This window comes from Lepisosteus oculatus, chromosome 3 (genome assembly GCF_040954835.1).
Source record: "Lepisosteus oculatus isolate fLepOcu1 chromosome 3, fLepOcu1.hap2, whole genome shotgun sequence".
NCBI lineage: Eukaryota > Metazoa > Chordata > Actinopteri > Semionotiformes > Lepisosteidae > Lepisosteus > Lepisosteus oculatus.
In genome coordinates, this window is record NC_090698.1 from 42,736,648 (window position 1) to 42,759,694 (window position 23,047).

General features: G+C 36.7%; 1 protein-coding gene across 4 annotated transcripts in view; it reads right to left on the minus strand.

Annotated features, from left to right (window-relative positions):
• Positions 1–23,047, minus strand: part of pde8b (phosphodiesterase 8B) — a 98,742-nt gene that overhangs the window by 37,496 nt on the left and 38,199 nt on the right. For all 4 annotated transcript variants that reach the window (XM_015364931.2, XM_015364925.2, XM_015364918.2 and 1 more), the window contains one exon: positions 5,103–5,293. In XM_015364931.2, coding sequence (XP_015220417.2) covers positions 5,103–5,293 — 191 coding nt within the window. The remainder of the gene's footprint in view (positions 1–5,102; positions 5,294–23,047) is intronic.

The window sequence follows — 23,047 nt, forward strand, 5'->3', positions numbered from 1 at the left end:
GTAGCTTGTCAGAGAAGAAACTTATCAAATTTTATCATGTTAAAACATTTATAAAAAAATAGGAAAATACACATTTTCTTTGGCAAACATTTCATAAGGCAAAATCTTTCTATCTTGTACAAAACATTATTTTTAATTGAAAAAGAACTATTCTTTTTTTATATCCTTTGTAGCTTGGCAAAGGCTCACTCACTATACTAATGATGAACAATAGATGTGTGGTCTCACAACTAGTGATGGCCCTACAATATATTTGTAAGAAAACATATATGTATTATAAGTTAAAATATAAGTAAAAAACATGACCATAAGAATCCAGTATTGTATAGTTTGCTGGTGAGAAATTTAATTAGCTGTAAAAGTATGCTAATATATAACCCCAATCTGAATGTTTTCAGGAAATATAAGCACAGCATAGATGATAAGAAGTGAGGCTTAAGGCCTATAATCTTTGAGGAAGTGCAAATATTAAAGGCTTTCCAGTTTAGAGATTGCCAATTTAAAAAATAATTTAAAATGTGTTGTAAAACATGAGATATGAAATAAATGTAAGTGAAAATTATTATGCATTAATCTTAAATGTTATATATCACTAAGGAACATTATTGCAAATTATAAATAACAATAATAATTTAATCTATCACAGCAAATGATGACAGTTTTAAAGGGTGTGGAATACAGAAAAGATTAAGGCAAACACAATGCCAAACTTTTTATGACTTAGCTGAGTCACATTTTTCTGTGTCAAAAGGCATTATCCTGTTTGGCAATGAATCAATCAGATGTTCTGTTTGGCACTTCACAAAGGTGCGTGTAAGGTTCTATTAACTCCAACACAGCAGTAGCAGTTTTAAAGCTTAAACTCAATTTCCAGTTTAGACACCAATGGATTTTTCATGCTCAAAGTTATTGTATTCTTAGATTGCTCTTATTAGTCCTTAATGTCAATCATTACTATTCCAGGACAGTGAACTAGTAGGAGTTGTGTAGTCATAATGTTAACATTATTGGTAAAACTGAAAAATCCTTCAACAAATCTCAAGACTGTGCTTCTTTCCATTTGTTACCTATTTCAATATACGCCTAACTCCATACCAGCCAGTGGACTAGAGACAATGGGGATGGAGGTTAGTTGGGATTTTTGTTTCTGAAGAATTAGGACTGCCTTTATGAAATATTCATGTAACCAGGCACATCACCCTGATCAGAATTTTAAAAGTTTAGGAAGAAATGGTTTCGTACATGTTCATTACTTCTGTTGCTACCCTGGTAGACAGGATGTTGGCCCATTCTCAGCAATCATCTCTCCTTCCTTGGGTTATATGTTCGCTAATATTTCTCTGCAGAAACATTTGCAGTGCTACTCTGTTACATTGGCAAGGTTCTTCATGACGATCTTTAAGATAGTATTAGCCACAGATGAATGAGAAATGTTAAGATATTTCTCAGTATTTTGTTGACAATCTATCTCCAGAACAAAATCTGAGTGTTCATAACATGGCCTCAAGTTAATGCAGTCCCAAATATCTTTGGGATCTGCCTGCTGTAATGGAGTTTATAATGAAAGTTTGAGACAACAGCCAATTCAATCAGCTGTCAGTGATTTGGAATCATTCCTGATGTAATTTCCTCACCTAAAACATTATAAATACTACAATCCTATTCTCTCCCTCACATACATCTTTCTGTATGGACTGTTCTACAACTCTGCTTTTCCCTACATTTTTTGCTTTTTCACTATGCAATGGACATTCCAATTTGCTCCTCCGATGGATAGTAATTTATCTCAGCCAGGAATCTGCAGCTCTTCACATTCAGCCTGTGCCCACAAGTGTTCCATCTACTGCTGTCCAACTCAGTCATTCAATTTTCACCCTCAGCCAGCCTCATCCCCAGGGCTTTTTGCAAGATTCCATGCCTTGCTGAAGACTTCCTTGACTCCCGTTGTCAACTCATCTTTTAAAAAAAAAACAGCCTCACGGCCAGCCTATTATTTCTCCTGCAATCCCATGTTGCTCAGGATAAACACAAACCCTCTGTGCCATTCGAAAATTGTGCCTTGTCCACCCCAAACTATTTTTGGCATTATCAACTAGTGTGTAGAACATCACAACCTCTCTGTTAACACAAAGTTTCATTCACTACATATATCAAAGAGAATTTTCTCTTTATCTGTCAAAGGTATACAATACACAAATCCTGGACTTCCAGCAAACATCCACATCCCCTGATGATGTCATCGGTAACATGACATTCTAGTCCAGTGCAAAAACCTCTGAGCTGACTGTGCCTGCAGAGCCTTTGCTCATATTGTTTTTGCACATTCATTAGACGGTGCTCCAGACAACCAGGAAAATAAAGAACAAGAAAAAACGCTACTTGTTTCACATTTGCTTCACCAATTATGCTTGCATTTTTTGCCTCCATTTTATGTGCGGACTGTGCTTCTAACAACAAGTAAGGAAGAGAAAAGAAGAGAAAGAATTAAAGAGAAATATACCACTTCTTTGTTTTGTCATGAATCAGTTTAACAGTAATGCACCTATATCTGAACTTTTGTAAGCAAACTGTGGTTATTCAGCATGCGTCCGCTTCTGGTGATGATGTCACACAGTCCACAGCAACACAGTTGTTACTGCCAATCACAGGACTATCCGTTCTACCGTCTTCCCATATGTGCTTCTTCTTTCAGCATTCTTTCACATTCCATATCTGCTTTCCTTAATTCTGCGTCCTCTTGTTTTCTTCGCTATCCTGTCCTAACTGCTCATTCACCAGCACTATTCAGTTCCTGCATCAGCATTATCCACCAAAAAAATATGCTTCTTTCCCTGCGACAAGTAATTCTTTCTCAGCACAAGTACATTGCTTCAGAGTTCTTCTCAAAGTCATGCCTGACAACAAGGCAACCAGTACAAACACAATAACAACATTGTAATAATGCGCTTATACAGCAACAGCTGGAATACTAAGAAAACAATATGTCAGCAAATGGTTCCTGTACCATTAACTTCCACTTCACCTAGTCCCATGCAGGTATTGTAGCTTCAAGACTCTGCTGCTTTGGGGTCAGCACAGTGTCTTCTCAGTTACAAAATTGTGGTGGTTAAATTGTGGTGACTAAAAAAATCCATTATCCTTCCAGTATGCTTAATTCTTGGGTGGTGTTATTCCCAGTGAAATGGAGTTTATAACGAAAGCTTGGGAAAGATGACAAGAGCCAACTTAAATTAGACTCAGCTGTTATTAATTCGTAATCACACCTGATGTAATTTCCTCACCGAAGACATTATAAATACTACACGTTATCCCCATCACCCTCACATACAGTACTTCTTTCTGCATCCCACCTCCACCCCCCTGCATGGGGGTCCTAACCTATCTGTCCTATGGCTAGGTGGTCAAATTTTATCATGACTAACAATCCATAATACTTTTCTGTACGCTTAATTCTTGGGTTTTGTTATTGCTAGGGAATGGCTCTATCTGCATATCTACATTTTTATTGAGAATTATACATATAAAACTAAGTTTACATGTTATCATTAATTATAAATAAAAAATAGAGTTGGCTAGTGTGATATATATAGAGTGAGGCTATTGGAAGATACTTAGATCTTCTAGAACCTTATCGGACACTTGAAGCTCAGTATGATCTCAAAGAACCATGTTCTTGTTATGATATCTGTGTTACAATGTGAAAAACCATGTTTTGACATAGTTTGTGATAACCAAAACTGCTAGGCTTTCTGCAGATGTGAAACCCTCATATATTACAAACCTATTAAGAATTCATATTTCATTTTTATTCTGGACATTTCTAAGAAAACCCAGTGCAGGGACACTGCAATGCTTTTGAAATGACAACATTATTTCAAGCTGTAAGGTACTGTAAATGCTTCCTGTATTTGTTACATATTTTTCAGGGTCTCAGGGTCTCAGTCAGAAAAGTTTAGGTGCATTCTTGCCTTTCTCAAATCAAAGGTGATAAAACACTGCACATGCTGTAGACAAGGAAGCACAACCTGCTGAGGATGGGGTTCACAGCTTTATTAAGAGTCACAAAAACCTACATTCCATGCTGCACTTTCCAGGCCCTTTGAAACAGTTGAACCAAGACAAGAGGGACAGCTTGACTTTTGCCTTGACAACTGCAGGTTTCACTTCTTTTTCTTGGGCATAGAATGTCAAAGACAGTTTATCCTGCTAGTGTTATCCAGCCCTAAGACTGCTGCCTTAGGGCTAAGAGATTTGTAATTGGTTTGTGTTTCTTTGAAGAACCTGATGTATATCACAAGCTTATGAAAATATGACACTCCTGGTGGTGCCATATTTATGCATATCCTCACACTGCCACCCATAATAAATTCATACAAGAATGCATTTAGCATAGAATATCATTAACCAAGAATTTCCTTGACCTTGGTGGTCAGTGGCCACCAAGATCATGTCATAATGTGTCTTGAATTACAGTATTTCTTGATCAGAGTGTGGTGCAGATTGCACACTTACAGCAAAATATTGTACCTCCTGAAAGAAACTGCCATTTTCAAAGTCATTGTTATGAACATGGCCTTACAAACACATCCCATGATCCACAAGTACTGTAGATTTCCTACAAATACACTGTATTCTTCTTGGTATTGATTTTATAATCAAAGACTCTTTAAGATAGAGTGCTAATAATATGAAACAACATTAACTCGTGCATTGTAGCAATCTTCTCAAACGTAATAATGCTTACTATGTCAAAAGACACCTAACTAATTTATTGCATAAATCATAGCCATAATGATTGAATGAAATATTTTGCACTTTGATACAGTTTTAATTTTCAACAGCCGGGTTTTTTAATATTTCCATGAAAATAGACTGCCAACAGGTGTGAGCTTAAGCTGTTTCAAACGAGACTTTATAACCACACACTACATATGTCAGTCAGTCAAAATAAACATTTCACGTCTAAGCAAGCTTTTGTCAACATCTAATGATTAAAAAAAACAACTGTTCCATCTTAACTCACTCCAGCAAATAGTGCCTAATACTTTAAACAACAAAATGAAAAAAAAATGTGGTATAATTGAAGGGGACAACTATGTTACCTGCAGACTGCTTCGGCTTCGATATAGCGGGAGTGTCTGGAGTCGATGACGATTATTTCATGGTGTTTGTCAAGAAAGCACTCAACTGCTGATTCTGGAGTGCGTGCTATGTTGCATCTGTACCCTGCGCGGTCACAAGCCCACCAAAATCCATCACTCTGGCTGTCCTCTTTGTCAAAGACTAGAAGAACCTTAAAGATGGAAAGGAACAAAAAAGACATTTCTTGAAATGACACTGTTTCAGGAAGCACTGTTTTGCTTAGAACTAATTGTTTACATCTAATTCAGGGTTATACTGTATTAATTCATGTGTGACAGGCTTTAAAGAGAGCAGACTGTAAGACTGGTGGATAACTCACTGAGGGATAATCATAGTCTGACTCAGAATTTCCTCAAATCCTGTGTGTTAAGAAACTGCAAAGCTATGTGAGTCAAAGTGCACACATTTCTCAAAGTGAGCTTCTACAGTATTAAAAATAGAGCATGACAAACCTCACCCTTTTTACAACATCCAAGAGATTCATGGATGAAATTTAAATTTCATGTAGATTTGTTGAGAGTTAATTTCAGAACATAAAGTACAACTATAGTTGTTAAAATAATCAGTTTAAAAATGTCTCTTACTCCCTAATTCTTTACTCAAAACCATCTGTCTTATATAAACAAAGTGTAAATATAATTTGTGTAAATTACTTAAAGTTATAAATCATGAATAACTTTATTATGGGAACCATACTACAAAGTATGGGAAGTTTTAATCCTGTAGCATTAACTTGCAAGATTGTGAAGAAATCAATTAATTTTTCCTCTTGATTTGTTTGACCTCTTTATACTGCTTTCTATCCATGCAGATCACAAAATATATATGTACTCTCTCACATATTCATGTATGTTTCCTGGTACACAGTGTTAAAATATATAATAAATATATGACATAGAGAGCTTCAAAAGACTACCATCAATATATGACATGTAAAATCATTAAGGGAAAGAGCAAAGGACTTCTTTGTTTTCGTAATCACTTCATAATAAAAAAAAAATTTCATTTCTTTATGCTGCCTTTATTTTATTAGATTACAACCTAAAGAAAATGGCCTTTGATTTTAAATACAAGCTACTGCAGGACAGTCACCTACTGTAACAATCACAAACAACACACAGTACATAGAACATAGAACTACATAGAAATGCATGGTTGATGATGTGAGATACAGAAAAAATGCATTAATGTACTATTAGAATTATATATACTATATAATTATTATTGGGTGGTGCAGTGGCACAGTCCAAGGAGCCTGGATTCAATTACTGATCTGCATGGAGTTTGTATGTTCTCCTCATGTTCGCTTGGGTTTCCAATGAGCACACCAATTTGTGTCTGTGTTTCCTGCAATGGACTGGTATCTTGTCCAGGGTGTATCCTTCCTTGTGCCTGTTGTTTGCCAGGATAGGCTCCAGCTCCCCTGCAACCCTGTATTGGATTGGAGTCTCTATTTTCAAAGAAATAAGATTTCAATGTCGTGTATACTGTATATCTGTGCAAAGACGAAGATACTGTACAAAAATCAGATTTACACTAAAAATATTGTCTTGCATTCTTCAATGGTTTTCCGATCAATCTGCAGCTGTTTTGGAAGCTCTTCATATTGTGATGAAACAGGTTTTCTCTGTGTTCCAGGCTGAAAAAGAGCTTCCCTTCCAATTAGTGTGAAATCTGAAATCAATCTGAGCACTAACAAATGTGAAGCAGAAACGGATCACTCTAATGACTCCTACTTGTACCAGCAGCTCTGCTTTTCATCCGACTCTCCTGGGGGCAATGGAGGAAGATGATGTGTTCTAGCAAGGGCCAAATAACAAAACTACTGCTTCATCCAATTCAAGTTCACGGGGGAGCCGGAGTCTATCTTGGCAAGTGACAGGCGCAAGATGGGTACATCCTGGACAGGCAAAGACATACACAGACAAACACAGACTCATACAATAGCCAATTGTACCACTATGTCGTTGGGAGCAAGCCGAAGCACCTTGCAAAAACACATGAGAACTCAGGAAAAAACATACAAACTTCATGTAGATAGGACCCCAGGTCCAGAAGTGAACCCAGGGCCCCAGCACTGCAAGGCAGCAATGCTGACCACTTGATCACCGTGCCATCCTACTTGCACAAATTATTATCCATATAGTTCAATTACACCACAAGTCATAGTCTCCCATGGGCCCTGACTCGTGATAGAGACTCCTACAATATTATCTCATTACTCCCATGGAACGATAAATGTAGTAGCTTAAAAATAGACTTCTTTTAAAGTAAGTAAACTATCAACATTCAATAAAATTAAAATATTTATTTAAAGGGGAACTGCTGTTTTTGTGAATTTTACTGGATTCTACAAGAAGGGTTACATAAAACACCACTATGAAGATGGCTTACACATCAAACAGACAAACTAAAGACTTTTTGAGTGGTCTTTAGTCTAGTTATTTTTTTAACTGAAAAATTACTAAAGGACAGAAGAATTCAGCATCTATCAGAATGGAAATTCCTAAAGTAGGACTTTCGAGCGCACAAATATAATTGCATAAAATGTAGATTATAAACTTGCAGGCAGGACTACTGGCAGATCAGTGAAAAAAAGAAATAGTATCTCACCCAGATCGCTGACCTGTGGAGTTTCCAAGACAGCAATATTTTAAGAGGAAAAAAACTCTTGTGCAGTGAAAACAAATCTTTTTTTATTAGCTCACAAAGGAGAAAACTAGAAATACAGAAAAATGAAGAATGTGCTTAAAAGAATTTTCTCACAAAGCCATTACTGCTTGATCGCCAAAAGAAAACCGTTTTTTTTTAGTGTCCACCAAAAAAAGGCAAAGCTATCCTTGTGTGAAGTGTATTCTTTTCATCCTCACGGTTTTCAAACTATTTGCAAACATGATAGTATAATCACTCTTTAATAAACTATAATCAGATTAAATTACAACACAGGCCCTTACTTGAATAACTGTAAGTGATTCGGTTGTCTACTCCATTTACCAATGCAAGAAACAAGTTTCTGAAATATTCTCTCCTCTCAGAACCACCCCTACCCAAAGAGACTTCCAGGTACACCAAAGCAGCTGACAAGTGTGGTGCTATTACAGTGTATTAAAAGGACCAGTGCAGTATATCAGTGGATAAAGACAGCTAATGAGCACGTCTACATATTGTTCTCTTTTACAAGACTGACTACTTAAGGGAGGTTACATCAGCAATGAAAAATACCCCCTGAGGCTAACCATCTTGTTGTTGAACACCCACCGGTTTCTCATTTCTGTCTCCTTCCCAAGATCCACAAACTTGATACCTAAGTATGTATGCTTGATTGTGTTGGCATGTTACTGCCCCCAACTACTCAAAACTCCGCTTTCCTAGACAATTTAATGAGACCACTCATCGAGGATTTCGCATCAAGCGTGCTCTGACTGATTTCAGTTTCAGGGTCTGAATGTTTTCTGAAGATTTGACCTTACCCATAGACTGTGCATCTGTAAACATGATCATTCCTCATGACAATGGTGTTAAAGCATTTAAATATACATTTAACAAACATCTACATCTTTATCTGACTAACTGAATTGGTTCTCACCCTGAGTGTGTTTTTCTAAGAATTATTTTAATATGTGTAATCTTTTCTATCCCCAGGTCCTGGTCTATCAACCAAGATATGGACAAATAATGTTAACATCTTTGTTGATTGGACCTAAGAATACTACTTCTCCTCCTACACTGGCTTGTCGCTGACCTCTACAAGCATTTTAAATGTTGTGTTTCACCTACTCTACTAATCTGCTACAGTAATGCCTACATTAGTTTACTAACTTGCATCCACCTCTCAAATTCAGTGCTAACGCATCTTCCACCACTCGACTTTTCTGGACATAAACCTTTCTATGAACTACTCAACACTTATACTGTCTGTGTATTACAAACACTGATTCACTTACAGTACAGTATATACATTACAGCTCCTTTCATCCTAAACATAAAAACTCTATCTGACTCTGACTTCATCACTTATGCAGCAACAGACCCAATTTCCAAACCCTTTTGTGGAACCTTTGTGTTTTTCAGTTTGGAAATTGTTCCTTAACTGCAATTCATAACTGTAACTGTGTAACAGTATCAGTAACACTATATAAACTGTAGTATTCGAAAATACGTAGATTTTTAGCCTGGAAGGCTGTATTAGTGTGAACATATACTGTGAAGTACGCTGTGAGGTGCTTCTCTTTGTGAAGATGCTAATGATTTTTGCCTTCTTTAATTTTCGAAAATCACAACAAAGAAAGTGTTGAGATCATCCCATCATTCTCGAACAAAGAACAAGCTACCTGGACCTAGACTCACAAAAACAATAATAAAATGAATTGCAGAATAATAAAAAAAATAGAACCCAAGGATCCTTCTTTTTATCTCACTGCAAATAGCAATAAATAATTGTTAAAGATCAATCCAAGTAACCAGATGTTTAATTCAACCTCATACAGCATCTGTTGTTCTTAATAGGTCTATCCAGGAACTAGCTTCCTTTAAACATTAGCAGACAGGAAACAAAGAAAAGCTGTCTAAAGGCAGCTGGCTAGAACCCAGTATCAACAAGTCTGTTCACTACTGTTTCAGGGTGCTAGAATCTCGCAAAGCAAAGGAAGAGGTCATTCAAGCAGACATGGCAAGACTTCAAAGAAAATGAAGCTGCAGGAAAGCATAGGGAAAAGTGGGAATATATTTAAAAAGGGCAGTGAAAACTTGACAAAACTATTACATAGGCTTTTGTAAATACAGGAAATTTTCACAAAGTAAAGGTAATAATAATAATAATATTAATAATAATAATATTAATAATAATAATAGTAATAATAATAATAATAATAATGTTCATTTATATCTTGGCCTAAATCCTATAATCTTTATACATACTTCACAAGTCATGAATGACACAAATCTTTTTTCTCTCTGATATTGTAATGTACAAAAAAACATTGTGGAAATACTCTAGCCATTTGACACGTCCAATATGCATGTTTGGTCATATGTTATTCTATTTCAGTTGTACAAACTGACACTGGACCCCACCTCTCACACCTTTCCCTCTTACTCACCAACACAACTAAAACTGTTTTCCAGCCTCATTCTGATCCATGAGAAACTGAGTCATTTTTCCAGGAAGCTCTAATAGAGTTCAAAACCCAGAGGACAGTCTGTCACTTTTTAAGAAATGCTCTTCTGTTTGTGAGTCCTTGTAAAAGGTCAATAATCTTTCATCCTCGGGTTGCATAACTATGGTACTACCTTGTGAAATTCAACACAGCAGCAGTGGAGGTGGTCTATGTTTGTGGGTATGTGCAAAGCAAGCTCTATGCTTTTTTTCTGTGTACTTTCACTGGCTCTGCCACTGTAGAGTTATTGTGTAAAGCAAGCACAGACCTATACATTACAGCACTGATATAGAGTTGGTAAAAAAAATCTTTCATGTATTGCAAACAATAAATAATTTACAGTAGTACATATTATTTTAAAGCTATATGTTCCCAGAGTACTTGAATATCATTCAGTAGAATATGCTTCTCAAGCGCCATTATTGTTTTCCCTGTCATTTTTTAAGTTACTGGTGTTGTCAGTCAAGATGCTACAAGGCCCAATACAATCAAAATTAAAAACACAGCAGCTGTAACTGAAAATTTACAACAGCACTTAGTATTTTAGATACTAAGATGTACTTGTGAACAAATGCTAGAAGAAGTAGTTTCATTACAGTGCACAAATCATTGTGGCGTGAGGTAATTAGAAAAATTTGAACGCACCAGTGTACACAGAACCAAACTTGAACGCTGTTAAAGTTAACTATTTAAATGCATAGGGATTATGGCCTAAGAGATTTGAGGATGCAAGTGCAGGTCTGAACTGCACAGAGTCCCGAGGAAGAGCTCCAGTGGCTCTTGAAGCCCCCCAGGGGTATCTGGTTTAAGGTTACCAAGGAAACGAGCAGTTTCACCCCTGGTTCTCCCCTCCAGAACCGACAGGGGCATCCAGCCCCAGGGTGTTTCTCTGTAAAATGTCCGGAGAGGAAAAGGCAGCCATTATTATTAACCAAAATGTTTCACATTTAAAACCATTCACGAACCTTTTTTGTGCTGTTCCCAGTAGTAACAGGATGATCAATCATATTTTCTGCATATTGGCTTTACATGAGAAAATGTTTGCAAACTAGGTATTCTGTAATTAAATTTAGTTTTCAAAGGCTAGAAGGCTCTTACAAAATCCAATGAAACAGAGCATAAACTTAAGGTTTTTTATCTGTACAACAGACTGTTCCTTCGCCTCATGAGTTCATGCATCTACAGAAGGCAAACATTTTATAGTTTTTGCAAACATTATGGTTTATTCCTTAAACATGATATCAAGCTGAGTAAAAATGCATTTTCTTCATTACGACTCACTGTCGAAGGTGTAAGAAGGCAGTTTTGTAACTATGAAATCAATAAATCATAAAAGTGAAAAAATAAAATACCATAACAACACTCTGTTCTTCTCATGTTGGAAGCATTATAATACCTGTATATATAACATAAGAGAAAGTACCGAATATGGACAATTACAGAAATCTGTTTGGTAACACTGAGAGAAATTAACTATAATGCTGCTATTTGCATATGATAATTAATCATAGTTATTTACTTATTCAAAATGCTGCTATTAAAAATCTGCAAACTTTTAAGTGAAAATATACTATTACTGTTCCCTGTCTACTATGACATTATAGACCAGATTCAGAATCATAAAGAATCTGAAAAGTTAGTCTAGAAAGTCTGCAAATTTTACTCATGACCCATTTTGTGCAGATCAGGTTTTGAAACAGGGACAGCAGTCATTTCAAGGTGTTGTTGGCACTTGACCACGATGTTAGGTCTTTGTTTAGAAATCCATTCCTCACAGTACTTTATCAAGGGTATTATTTTTTTTCAGAAAATGCATTAGTATGAGCTAAAAAAATAAACATTTTCAAACTGAGAAGAATTAAAGTGACAGCTAAAGTCATTAGAATGACCACATTTATTGTTTCTAATATAAATATTACAAAGTAGTCCAGGTGGGAAGATATTGCAGCATGTGTAGTCTGCAAAGGAACAAGCAATAGGTTTATTACAGCCTAAACATTGTGTTTTCTCTTTTCAGCATGGAATAAACCTATTACTTGTTCCTAAATATGACAAATTTAAGTGTCTAGTTCTGTAAAGGTCTGCATTGCTCCTATTTTACACTTTTCAATGCCTCATTTTTTGTCAGAGCTTCTGTGCAATTCTTTTGATGTTTGTCCTTCAATGCTATTTTTAAGTTACCTACAGTAAGTATTCCAGCTAAAGAAAGTGTCTGAAAAGTTTTTTACGCATCCTGTGAAGCTAATTATTGTTGGAAATGTTAATAAAAATAATAATCCACCACCACCAGTGTGCAGCCCTACCTGGATGATGCAATAGCACCCATAGAGCACAAAGAATGCTCACCACACATCAGCTATCAATGAAGAGAAGAACAGAGCATTGAAGCTTTCAAGAGATTCAAGAGATTATTAGGAGGCCATGATTAGTAAAAGCCAGGGAGAAATTAGGCCAGGACACCTAATTTAATGACCACAGAGAGTCAGGACCTCAGTTTTACAACTCATCCAAAGGACAGCACCTGTTTACAGTACAGTTTCCCTGTCACTATACTGGGGCATTAGGACTCACACAGGCTGCAGGGTGAGCACCCCCTACCAGTCCCACTAACACCTCTTCTAGCAGCAGCCTTAGTTTTTCCCAGGAGGTCTCCTATCCAGGTACTGACCAGGCTCACACCTGCTGAGCATTTAGTGGGTTGTCAGTTTTGAGGTGTGAGGGCAATATGGCTGCTGGGATGTCATTTGAATAATGTCAGAGTAGAAAAAATAACATGAGTTATTAGCTCTACACCCTTAAATACACATTGTAGTGTAGGATAACAAATATAATTTTTCTTCTCACAGCTGCTGTAAGAGATGGAATGGTTTTAGGGAGGGGGTTTGTCTATCGTCTCTTCTTTAACATTCTTATCAATCTAATTTATGCCAAATTTCTTTACTTGCTGAAAAACGAACTTTGACCATCATGCAACTATGCTGAATAGGATATACAATAATTATAAATGAAAAATCCAACTACACCCTGAAAACTGACATCTACTATGAATCATACCTTATCCATTAATTGACAGACTTGAATATGTTACACAGAATCACTGCATTTAAGCCTCATAACAGTTTATGCTATTGGAAAACTTCCTGAGATGCTTATCTATTAAAAGCTTTTATTCAAAAAGATTGAATGTTCCACCAGGCAGCTTTTTTTCAAATCCAGTACTAGGGTCCAAGTAGATGACTGTCACTTGGGGCTCACAATGGACAGTGCTTATTTGGTTTGGTTAGACTGAGGTTTAAGTGTCACAGTAACAGCAACCTCTGAGCCCATGTGCTGTCACCAAGGTCAAATTTGCTGTCAAATCTTTGTCAGTTCAGTAGTAGGTGCCCTGAATATGCATGTGCCCTGGAGAACGTGACTGTGTTGTCTATTAGGCAAAATGAACTGAGAGTGGTGTTATATGTGTCTGCTCTAAATTGGAGTTTATTAGAAGGAAAAGCACTGCCTTTTTAGAAGCTTGCCAAATTCTCTCTTTTTTGAGGCAAGCTTGTCTAACCCTCACATGAACTGTCAAAGCATATTGTGCTCAGTATCATAGGTACTATAGCAGAATGAACCAGGCACACTAAACTCAAGCAGAACATATCCTGTCATATCTAATAAAAGCATACTGTCCATCATAAACAGATGAATTAAATTTGTCTCTTGCACTTTAAGAGTCCATCATTCATGAGTCCTTTTGAGACCAAACTGATATAACATTGTTTCCACAAGAGAAAACCAAAGGAAAAACATAACATACTGTACATCATTCTTTAGGATTTCTTCAGTCTTTATTCCAGTCAAACAAACAAGTTAAAAATGTTGATTTCTGTGTCAACTTTACTGTTGCCTTGAAGAAAACATTTGTAGAGACACAGCTGAGATTATGCTTAAGCCTTTAGAAAAGAAAAAAAATCAATTGAAAATGTTCTTGTGATTAAATAATACACACAAAAAATACTGTACATTTTCCAGTTCACAAAAATTCACAGATAACCTAGACCCTCCCTGTTCTGCCTCCTTTCTTTTGAAAATAACTTTAATTCTTCTGGAGCTATACAGTATAAGATTATTATGATGGTAACTTTTAAAACTTTTAAAAGATGACCACTGTTGCCATAATAATAATCCACTATGTATCTTCTTTGTCCACATACAATTTTGGAAAACCTTTTGTAGATTTGGTGTACCGGTTGTTGATACCTGCTGGGATTCAATCACAGCTGGTTGTGATCAGAACAGACATATCATCATTTCCTAAAAAGTGACAAACTCTTTTACAGCAATATATGGGGTCCTCATGCCGCAGGATAAGTCTACACTGAGTTCCAAAGGCCTGATGTCACTTTTGTAACCTGCAGCCTTTTTACATTCTACCCCTCTAAATTGGTCCTTCTCTGCAGCAACCTCAGTGACTGACAGACATCAGCCTATGAAATTGGAGTCTTTGCACCAATGCCATTCCCCAGTCCTGTACCTGGAGGTTCAGATCCAAGCTCTCAATTACCCACTTGAACCTTTGATTGATTTCTAGGATTAACTTGAACTGTTTTGATGGTTTTAAGCTCTTAATCATGTTAGAATGTGCCTTTTAACTATTGTATGTAATAAATGACAAAACTCTAAATATCTGAGTTGAAACAAAAAACCTTGCAATTGTTCCAGGCACCTTCTTAGTTCAATTATGTATCTAAGCTCAGCTGGAATGAAAGCCAGGAGGTTTGTGGGCCTTCAGGACCAGATAGTGGTAAATGGTCACCTGTCACTGGAGTACCATGCACTGTCTAGGGTTCAAGGAGGCAATGTCTTTTCAGTGTCACTGAGCTCCGTTTCACTAGATTATAACTTAAGTATACTCTCTTAGCTGCATTTCCTTGAATTTGTTGAATGTGCTTTTAGAATTTAGCTTATATAGCCACAGTCAACAGAACATTATTTACATCTGGAGGTGAAATCTATTCATCCTGTTCATGTTTTTTAGTCGCCTTTGAATGTTGATGTTTTGCTGGAGTGGTTTTGGGCAGCACAGTGGTTAGCATCACTGCTTCACAGCACAGGGGCCCTGTGTTGAGGTCTGGACCTGGGGTGCTGTCTGTGTGGCGTTTGCATGTTCTCCCCGTATTCGTGTGGGTTTCCTCCAGGCGCTCTGGTTTCTTCCCACAGTTAAAAGACAAGCTGGGAGGTTAATTTGCTTCTGGGACAAATGGCACGTGTGTGAGTGGTGTGTGTGCCCTGCACTAGACTGGCATTCCATCCAGGATTTTGCCTTGTGCCTGTGGCTTGTATTGGAATGAGCAGTTAGAAAATGGATGTTTTTTTCCTATTTCCTATTGCTGCCAAAGAGTTTGGAGCGTTTTGAACATTTTCACAGTTGTGATTAGTAATCCGAATATTGTATTTATATACCGTATGTATTTAAAGTGTAATTTAAAAATGTAATTTTATAACATTTTGGCTTTGTTTGGCTGCAGCTGAGGTTCAATAACGGAACACTACAAAACCACTAACTTTAGAGTGAGGGGGTGAAAGAGCTTCTGGAACTTTGTTTTCTTTAAAAAAAATAACACTTTCTGTCTTTATTCTTGTTCTCTCATAATTTCTAAGTGAGTGAAAGCACTAAAAAATAAACCGAATACCTTAATATGGATAAATCCATTGCCCTGAAATAGTTTTGGGATTGTGCCATTCTCACACACAGTGCCATTGAATAAATAGCTCTAGAGAGACACAGCAGAGTGCCAAAGTCACAGCTACACAAATGAATTGGTCTAATAATTGCAGCTGGCTTATGCCATTAGTACAATCCATGCAAAGGTACTGTATATTACTAACAATTCAGGAAATTCCACTTCAGAAATAATAAATAATTGTTGTACAGTATATGTAAGACATAGTATTAGTATTTAGTATTTGTTAACAAATAAGTTAATTTTGAAAATCCAAAGGCAACAGCTGGAGATTTGCAGCACAAACTGCCATTCACCAGTCAGAAAGTTGAGTACTCATATCCACTGTGAAATATGACAGAGGACCTATTATGTCTTGAGGATGTCTTGCATTTATGGGTCAAGAAGGACTTGGATTAGCTTTAGCCAATACACACATTAAGATTTCAATGTGCTTTGTGCCCTTTTTAATTTGTCTAATTTTTGCATTAAATAGCAACATCTCTTTTGTTTTGATAATTAAACAAAAAAGAGATCAGAATAAAGCTATTAGCAGTAACAACATGCTTTACAACACCATGCTTAGAAGACTATTGGCAGACAAATGTTTCCCTTCTTTTTACATTATTTTGGGGTTGCAAGAGAATTGCCAGTGTATAATCGGGGTTGGGGTGCCCTGATCTCTGGTATCATATAAACCCATACTCAAACCTGACCATTACAGTTACAAACCATTACATTACAGTGAGAAAAAGCTTGTGAATACTTTGGGGGTTCACAAACCCAAAGGGTTCCTGCAGTTATTTCTCCTGAAATGTGATCTGATCTTCTCATAATAGTATATAAACACAGTCTCATTAAACAAATAACACACAAACAACTGTACTTTTTCATGTCTCAATTGAACATTTTGTTTAAACATGTTTGTGCTGGAAAAAGAATGTGCAGGTAGATTTAGTACCTGGTGAAACCACCTTTACCAGCAATGACCTCAATCAAATGTTTCCTGTAGTTGCTGATCAGCCCTACAAACCATCAGCACCCTGAGGAGACAACACAACAGTCAAACCATGATTCTCCCTCCACCATACCTTTACTGAGATTAAGCTTTTGTACTGGTATGCAGTGTCTCATCTGGCCACACAAAACATTGTTCCAGTAGCATTGTGGAAAATGCAGGTGCTATAGGGCAAACTTGAGAGTTTTTCTTTTTGGTGAGCAATGGTCTCTTCTGTGGTATCCTCGCATGCACAACACTCTTGGTGGACTCATGAACACTGACATTAGCCAGTCATTAGAGACTTTGGCAGATCCTTAGCTGTAATTCTAGGATTTTTCGTCACCTTCTTAAGCATTGTACAGCTAGCTCTTGCAGTGATTTTTGTTAGACATACAGTAGAAATGGTAATGACCTTTTTAAGGCCTAAGTCTTAAGAAATGCTTCTATAACTCTTCCCAGCCTTATAAGTATCAACATCTCTAATTTTGAGGCCCTTTGAAACCTCTTTCGACCAGGGCATGTTTTACTTTGACAAATCTATTTTGTGAAGAACAGACTCTGTTGGTAACCTAACTTTGTGTAGTTTTTGATAGGGCAGGACACCTCAGACTCACACCTGAATGTCATCTCATTGTTTGGGACTCCTGACTCTAACTACCCGCTGTAATAGAGGTCATTATCCTAGAGGTTCACATATTATTTCTCACATAGACAGTGAATGTTTAAACAATGTGTTCAATATACTGTAGACAATAAAAAGTACAATTGTTTGTGTGTTTATGTTTTATGTTTAATCAGATTGTGTTTTTCTATTATTATGATTTACATGAAGATTAGATTACACTTTAGGAGCAATTAATGCAGGAATACAGATGATTCCAAAGGGTTCACAAACTTTTTCTTGCAACTGTAGGTATTTAGCACCACTAGATTAATTAATGAGATAGGCTGTTTAGTTCCCTGTGGTGTGAAAAGTATAATTTAGAATGGCCAATTGATCTAATTATGGTTGTTAGGAAGAGAGAGGAAACCAGAAGTCCTAAATATAACCCATGCAAACTCCACACAGAAACACATCCCAGCCTGTAATGAAACTCAAACCCAAAAACACTGAGGCACCAGCACTACAAAGCCCTTTCATCCCTAAGGATATCAACATATAGTGTAAGATGGGACTTACAATAGCCACTGAACAGCCGCCCTCATCTGGATAATGTATGGCAACCATGATGTGCCAACAGCTCCATGCCTTGCAGACTGTGTATTGTCCTTAAGAAAGTAGTACTGGATTAATGTGCTGTAACAAACCTACAGAATAGTCGAACTAAACATAGTTACAGTAAATGTATTTTTCCCTTAAACAAATCAAAACTACTTCTATGTTTCTTGAAAAAGTCGTATAACTTCCCTACTTATTTCCAACATGCGGAAGTAGATATTTTTGGTACTAAGTGTAAGCAGATTTATTTTGGAATTGAGTACATTAGTGTATAGCACTCCTATTCTCCAGCCAATCTCCGAATGTAGGTGACAGAACATCAGAAAAGCATGATGAACTGCTGATGATTCATTAACTGTAAAATATTATTCTAGAGAACACAGAAGTATAATTAAAAAATATAAACAACAGAAAGATAACAGAGTATTTAAAATCTAAAAAGCTGCAGCAGATAAATAATTAGCCAGGTGGAACAGATACTGTAGCAGCATTATAATAGCACTCATAGGCATTGCTGTTATTTTGAAATGAACAGAATGACACAATAGGAGTACAGAGAAAAAAGGAGAATAAGGGCAAATGATAATTAACAAATTGGTTGGATACATATCAAGCAATAATAATGAAGAAAACAGCTGTGTATGATCATTTTGCTCAATGTCCCAGAACATGTGTGTTTCTTTTTTAGCTGTAATAGGGTAGGAGAAAGAAAATAATGACGATAAGCTTTTAGTCTGTCATTTTATAATGTTCTGAAGTACAAGTTTTATCAAGAATATCGGAGACTAACAAAGTGGGTGAAAATCAGGTCTTGTCATTATTCATAGATACTTGTTTCTTTCTATTATCATGCATGCATTCAATAGGAAGCAAAAAAGTCAACAAATATGGAAGCAGCTTATAAATATCAGGATGGGAGGCATATAATGAAACGTTTGCTGTTGTAAGTGCTGCTGGTGAACCAGTAGGTGGCACTCTTCCCTTTGGATCAGAATTGCCAAACCAATGCCCAGGTTTGGCAACATAAGATACTCTGTTGTAAGAGGTGCTCTCTGTAGGATGAGATGTTAAATCAACATCCTGAATACTCGGTCATTACAGATCCCCATGCACTTTTTTAAATCCAGGGGTGCTGAACCCTATGTCCTTGATAAATTCCACTCAGGGTTTCTACAGCCTGGAAGCCTCAAAAATACTTCCAACATTTAGGAATGCCCCTCCATAATATGGGGAATATTGGCTATACAAAAATTTTGTTCTTTTTGTTCTTCAAACAAACAAACAAACAAACAAACAAACAAACAAACAAACAAACAATAACAGTAATGGATGCAACAACACAGAGCATAATATAATGCGTATTTAGATTTTCAGAGGACTTCCCAGATAAAAGACTAATATTCAAATTGCATGTAGTATGTAATCATCCACATCCGGGGAAGTGCATATGTTTGGACTGAGAATTTGTTTAACATAGAGTGCAGATGAGGGGTGAAATCTCTGTGTGGGGTGATGTAACCAGTGGTGTACCACAGAGATCTGTATTCGGACCACTGCTCATTATAATGTATATGAATTATCTAGATTCTAGCATTGTTAGTAAACTAGTCAAAATTGCGGATACCAGATTAGTAATGATTGGTAAATGCTTGATGATTTGTAAATGTGGTTGAAGCAGCAAATGAAATTCAATAAGATTCAGATAAATGTGCTAGACTTAATAAACACCTGGTATTTTCCATGTGGACATTATGGGACTTGTGAGTTTAATCTTAAAATGGAAAACAACATGAAGTGGTTGGCTTCAAAGGCCTTTATATTTTATGTATTTTATCATGAGATGTTTATGACTAAATAACAATGCTACTGTAGGTAGCCAAGATCATAAACTATAAATGCAAATGGGAATCATTGAGATACAGTAACAAGGGCTATTTTTGAAAAAGACATTTACATCTTCTAGACAATGTGGGGAAACAATTGGAAAGGCATACAAAATGTAATGATACACTAAAGTTTCTTTTGGAATATTCTTTGCAATTGCCAGATACATTCCAGGGCTTGGGGGGAATGTACTATACTGACAGGCAGAAATAAACTTTTGTAATCTTGGACAGATAAAATGAAAAAAGAACCTTATCTACTCTAAGTATTCAAAATCCATAAAGGCCTTGACAGAGTCAACCCAGTGTGAACAGTGAAACACAAGTGAAAAAATATGTGGAAGGGCATTTAAACCAAGAACAGGAGGCTCTCCTTTATGCAAAGGGTTGTGGGAATGTGTAACAAGCTGCCCAGCAATGTTGTTTAAACTGATACCCTGTCTTTTTTCAATAAACAATGGGATGAGATTCTTGTATCAATTAGGTACTAAATACGAAATGGGCTAGATGTGCAAAAGACCTACTCTCATTTGTAAATGTTTTAAAATTGACCCTTAAATCAATCGATGAACTATGTTCTCACTTTTCCACCTGATTTAATGTGTAGTGGGTCAGCTAGCACATAATTGCTGGTGTCCATTAACAAAGCAGGGACTGTAGTGGGCCTTCTATGACACACGAAACAATCAGGGATTTACGATCCATTAATTTGTTTTTTAATTAAATTTCCTAACCATCCCATTCCATGGCAGTTTGAAAATCATATAAAGTATAGTTCTGGCTATATAGTTGATTTTCAAAACAAAACTTTCCTTGAAGCTAAGCTCCATAAAATTAACATTTCTAATGGTAAATGCATTTGGTTACGCATGTAAATACTGTAAGAATTTTACATTACACTTTGACAGAATTTCACTTCACACATTTTTAGGAGGTTTTTTTAGAACAATCACTGTTCACATCTTTTCACTTACAACCCAACTGGTAGGAGCCACTAGGGAAAACAACGTTGTAAACCAACAAAGTACTGCTTCTTACTTGTGATTCTGCCTTTGTCTATTGAACTGATTGTTAGCCTTATGAGGTTACAAAGCAGCTGTATTTAGAGTGGTTAGTTCTGCGGCACTCTCTAAAACTTTCAGTCCAGTTCACTATAATAAAGTTTGGTCTATGTTGTCTCTACTAAGTTCTGGAATGTTTGTAACTTCGAACTGTTCTCACCAATAACACTTTGTCCCTCATTGTATAAGATAATAATACTAATAATAAACTTTATTTTATATAGCACCTTTAAAGGTGGCTTCTCAAAGCGCTTTACAGGATGACAATAACAATAAATAAGAAGACTACAACAATAAATAAGAAGATTTCACAAGATAGGACACAATTATAATTACAACAATACAACAATAACAATAGAGGAGACCGTGGAAGATGGTATTAAGAAGAGCAGAGGGGTGAAAAATGGAACCAGTTAAGTAAAGGCTTTTTCTGAAGAAGAAGGTTTTGAGTCTGGATTTGAAGATCATAGTCCTGTGGAGGGATTACATACAGTTTAAGAGAATTTATTTCAAAATTAGGGAGTTATTCTCAATTGACTTATATTTTGATGGTGGCAGCATGTCGGTGTAGTGGTTAGCATTGCAGCCTCGCTGCTAGGCAGACTGGCAGGTTAATTGTCCCCTGGGAGTGTACATCATTGTGTCTGTGTCTGTGTGTGCCCTGTGATGGACTGACATCCCATCCCAAGTGTGTCTAGCCTCGTGCCCGCTGTTGCTGGGATAGACTCCGGCTCACCCTGTGACCCTGTATTGGATAAAACAGTTAGAAAATGGATGGATATGGTTGTGGCAAATGGCTTTAATCTTTCAAAATTATACTACTTTTATAAACTATGAATAATGCATTTTGGGGTTCCTTTTATCTGGTTTAATCATGCAATTGGATGTCGTACAAAAGGACACTGGTTTATGGTTTATAACACCAGTTACTGGTTTATGGTTATACAGTACGTTTTGCTTGTGTAACAGCAGCTTAAGAATATTTGAATTCCACTTGAAATGCTTGATTTTCGCAATAGCTTCAGGATAATAGCTGCCCTGAGAAGCATACTGTAACGGAACAGTTCTTACCAAAAGTCCGAAAAACCAGGCGATCCAAACGAGACAGACGGGTTATAAACAGGAACCGGATCGGAACCGGCGGGGGGAACGGAAACTTAAAAACATGACGGAGCCAGGCGAATACAGGTCTCGGGCTCACACGATATGGGAATCAGATGCAGAGCCCCCGAACTGCGTGGCTTTTAAGGGGGACGGGAAGGCGACTGGAACAAGGGGCAGGTGCACATAATTAGGTCCGAAGTGAAAGAGCCGGAGCGCCCTTAAGGAGGAGGGACTACAATCGAGACACATACAAAGTGTATGACATTTATCATTTAACCTCAGAAACCCAGGGCTCTGTAAGATCTGAACAGAAGGAAGATACTAATAATGAATATAATAATAAAGTATGCCTTTATATAGCATGTTCATCTCAAGAGAACCCAAACTGCTTGACATATTGAATGCATCTACTTCATCTACCACATAACCAATTTAATTAAGAGGGAACTATAGGAAAACAGATTTTCCAAGCACAGATTGGAAAGGCAAAGAGGTTAACAGGCTTAATCCATATAGTGAATTGGAATCTAGAAACCAAGCGGTCCATTGAAAGTCTCATCCTAAGGACAGTATCTCATACATCACTTTGTCCCTAGTCACCACACTAGAGCATTAGTTTGGAAAATCTAGTCCTGAGGGATGAGTACCATATTATGGTCTACCATATACTGTATTTATGGTATATTTACACTATATAGACCATATACTGGTCTTCATCATGTTTATCAATACATTAAAACATGCCTACTATGAGCCAATCAAATTTTAGATTTTCTT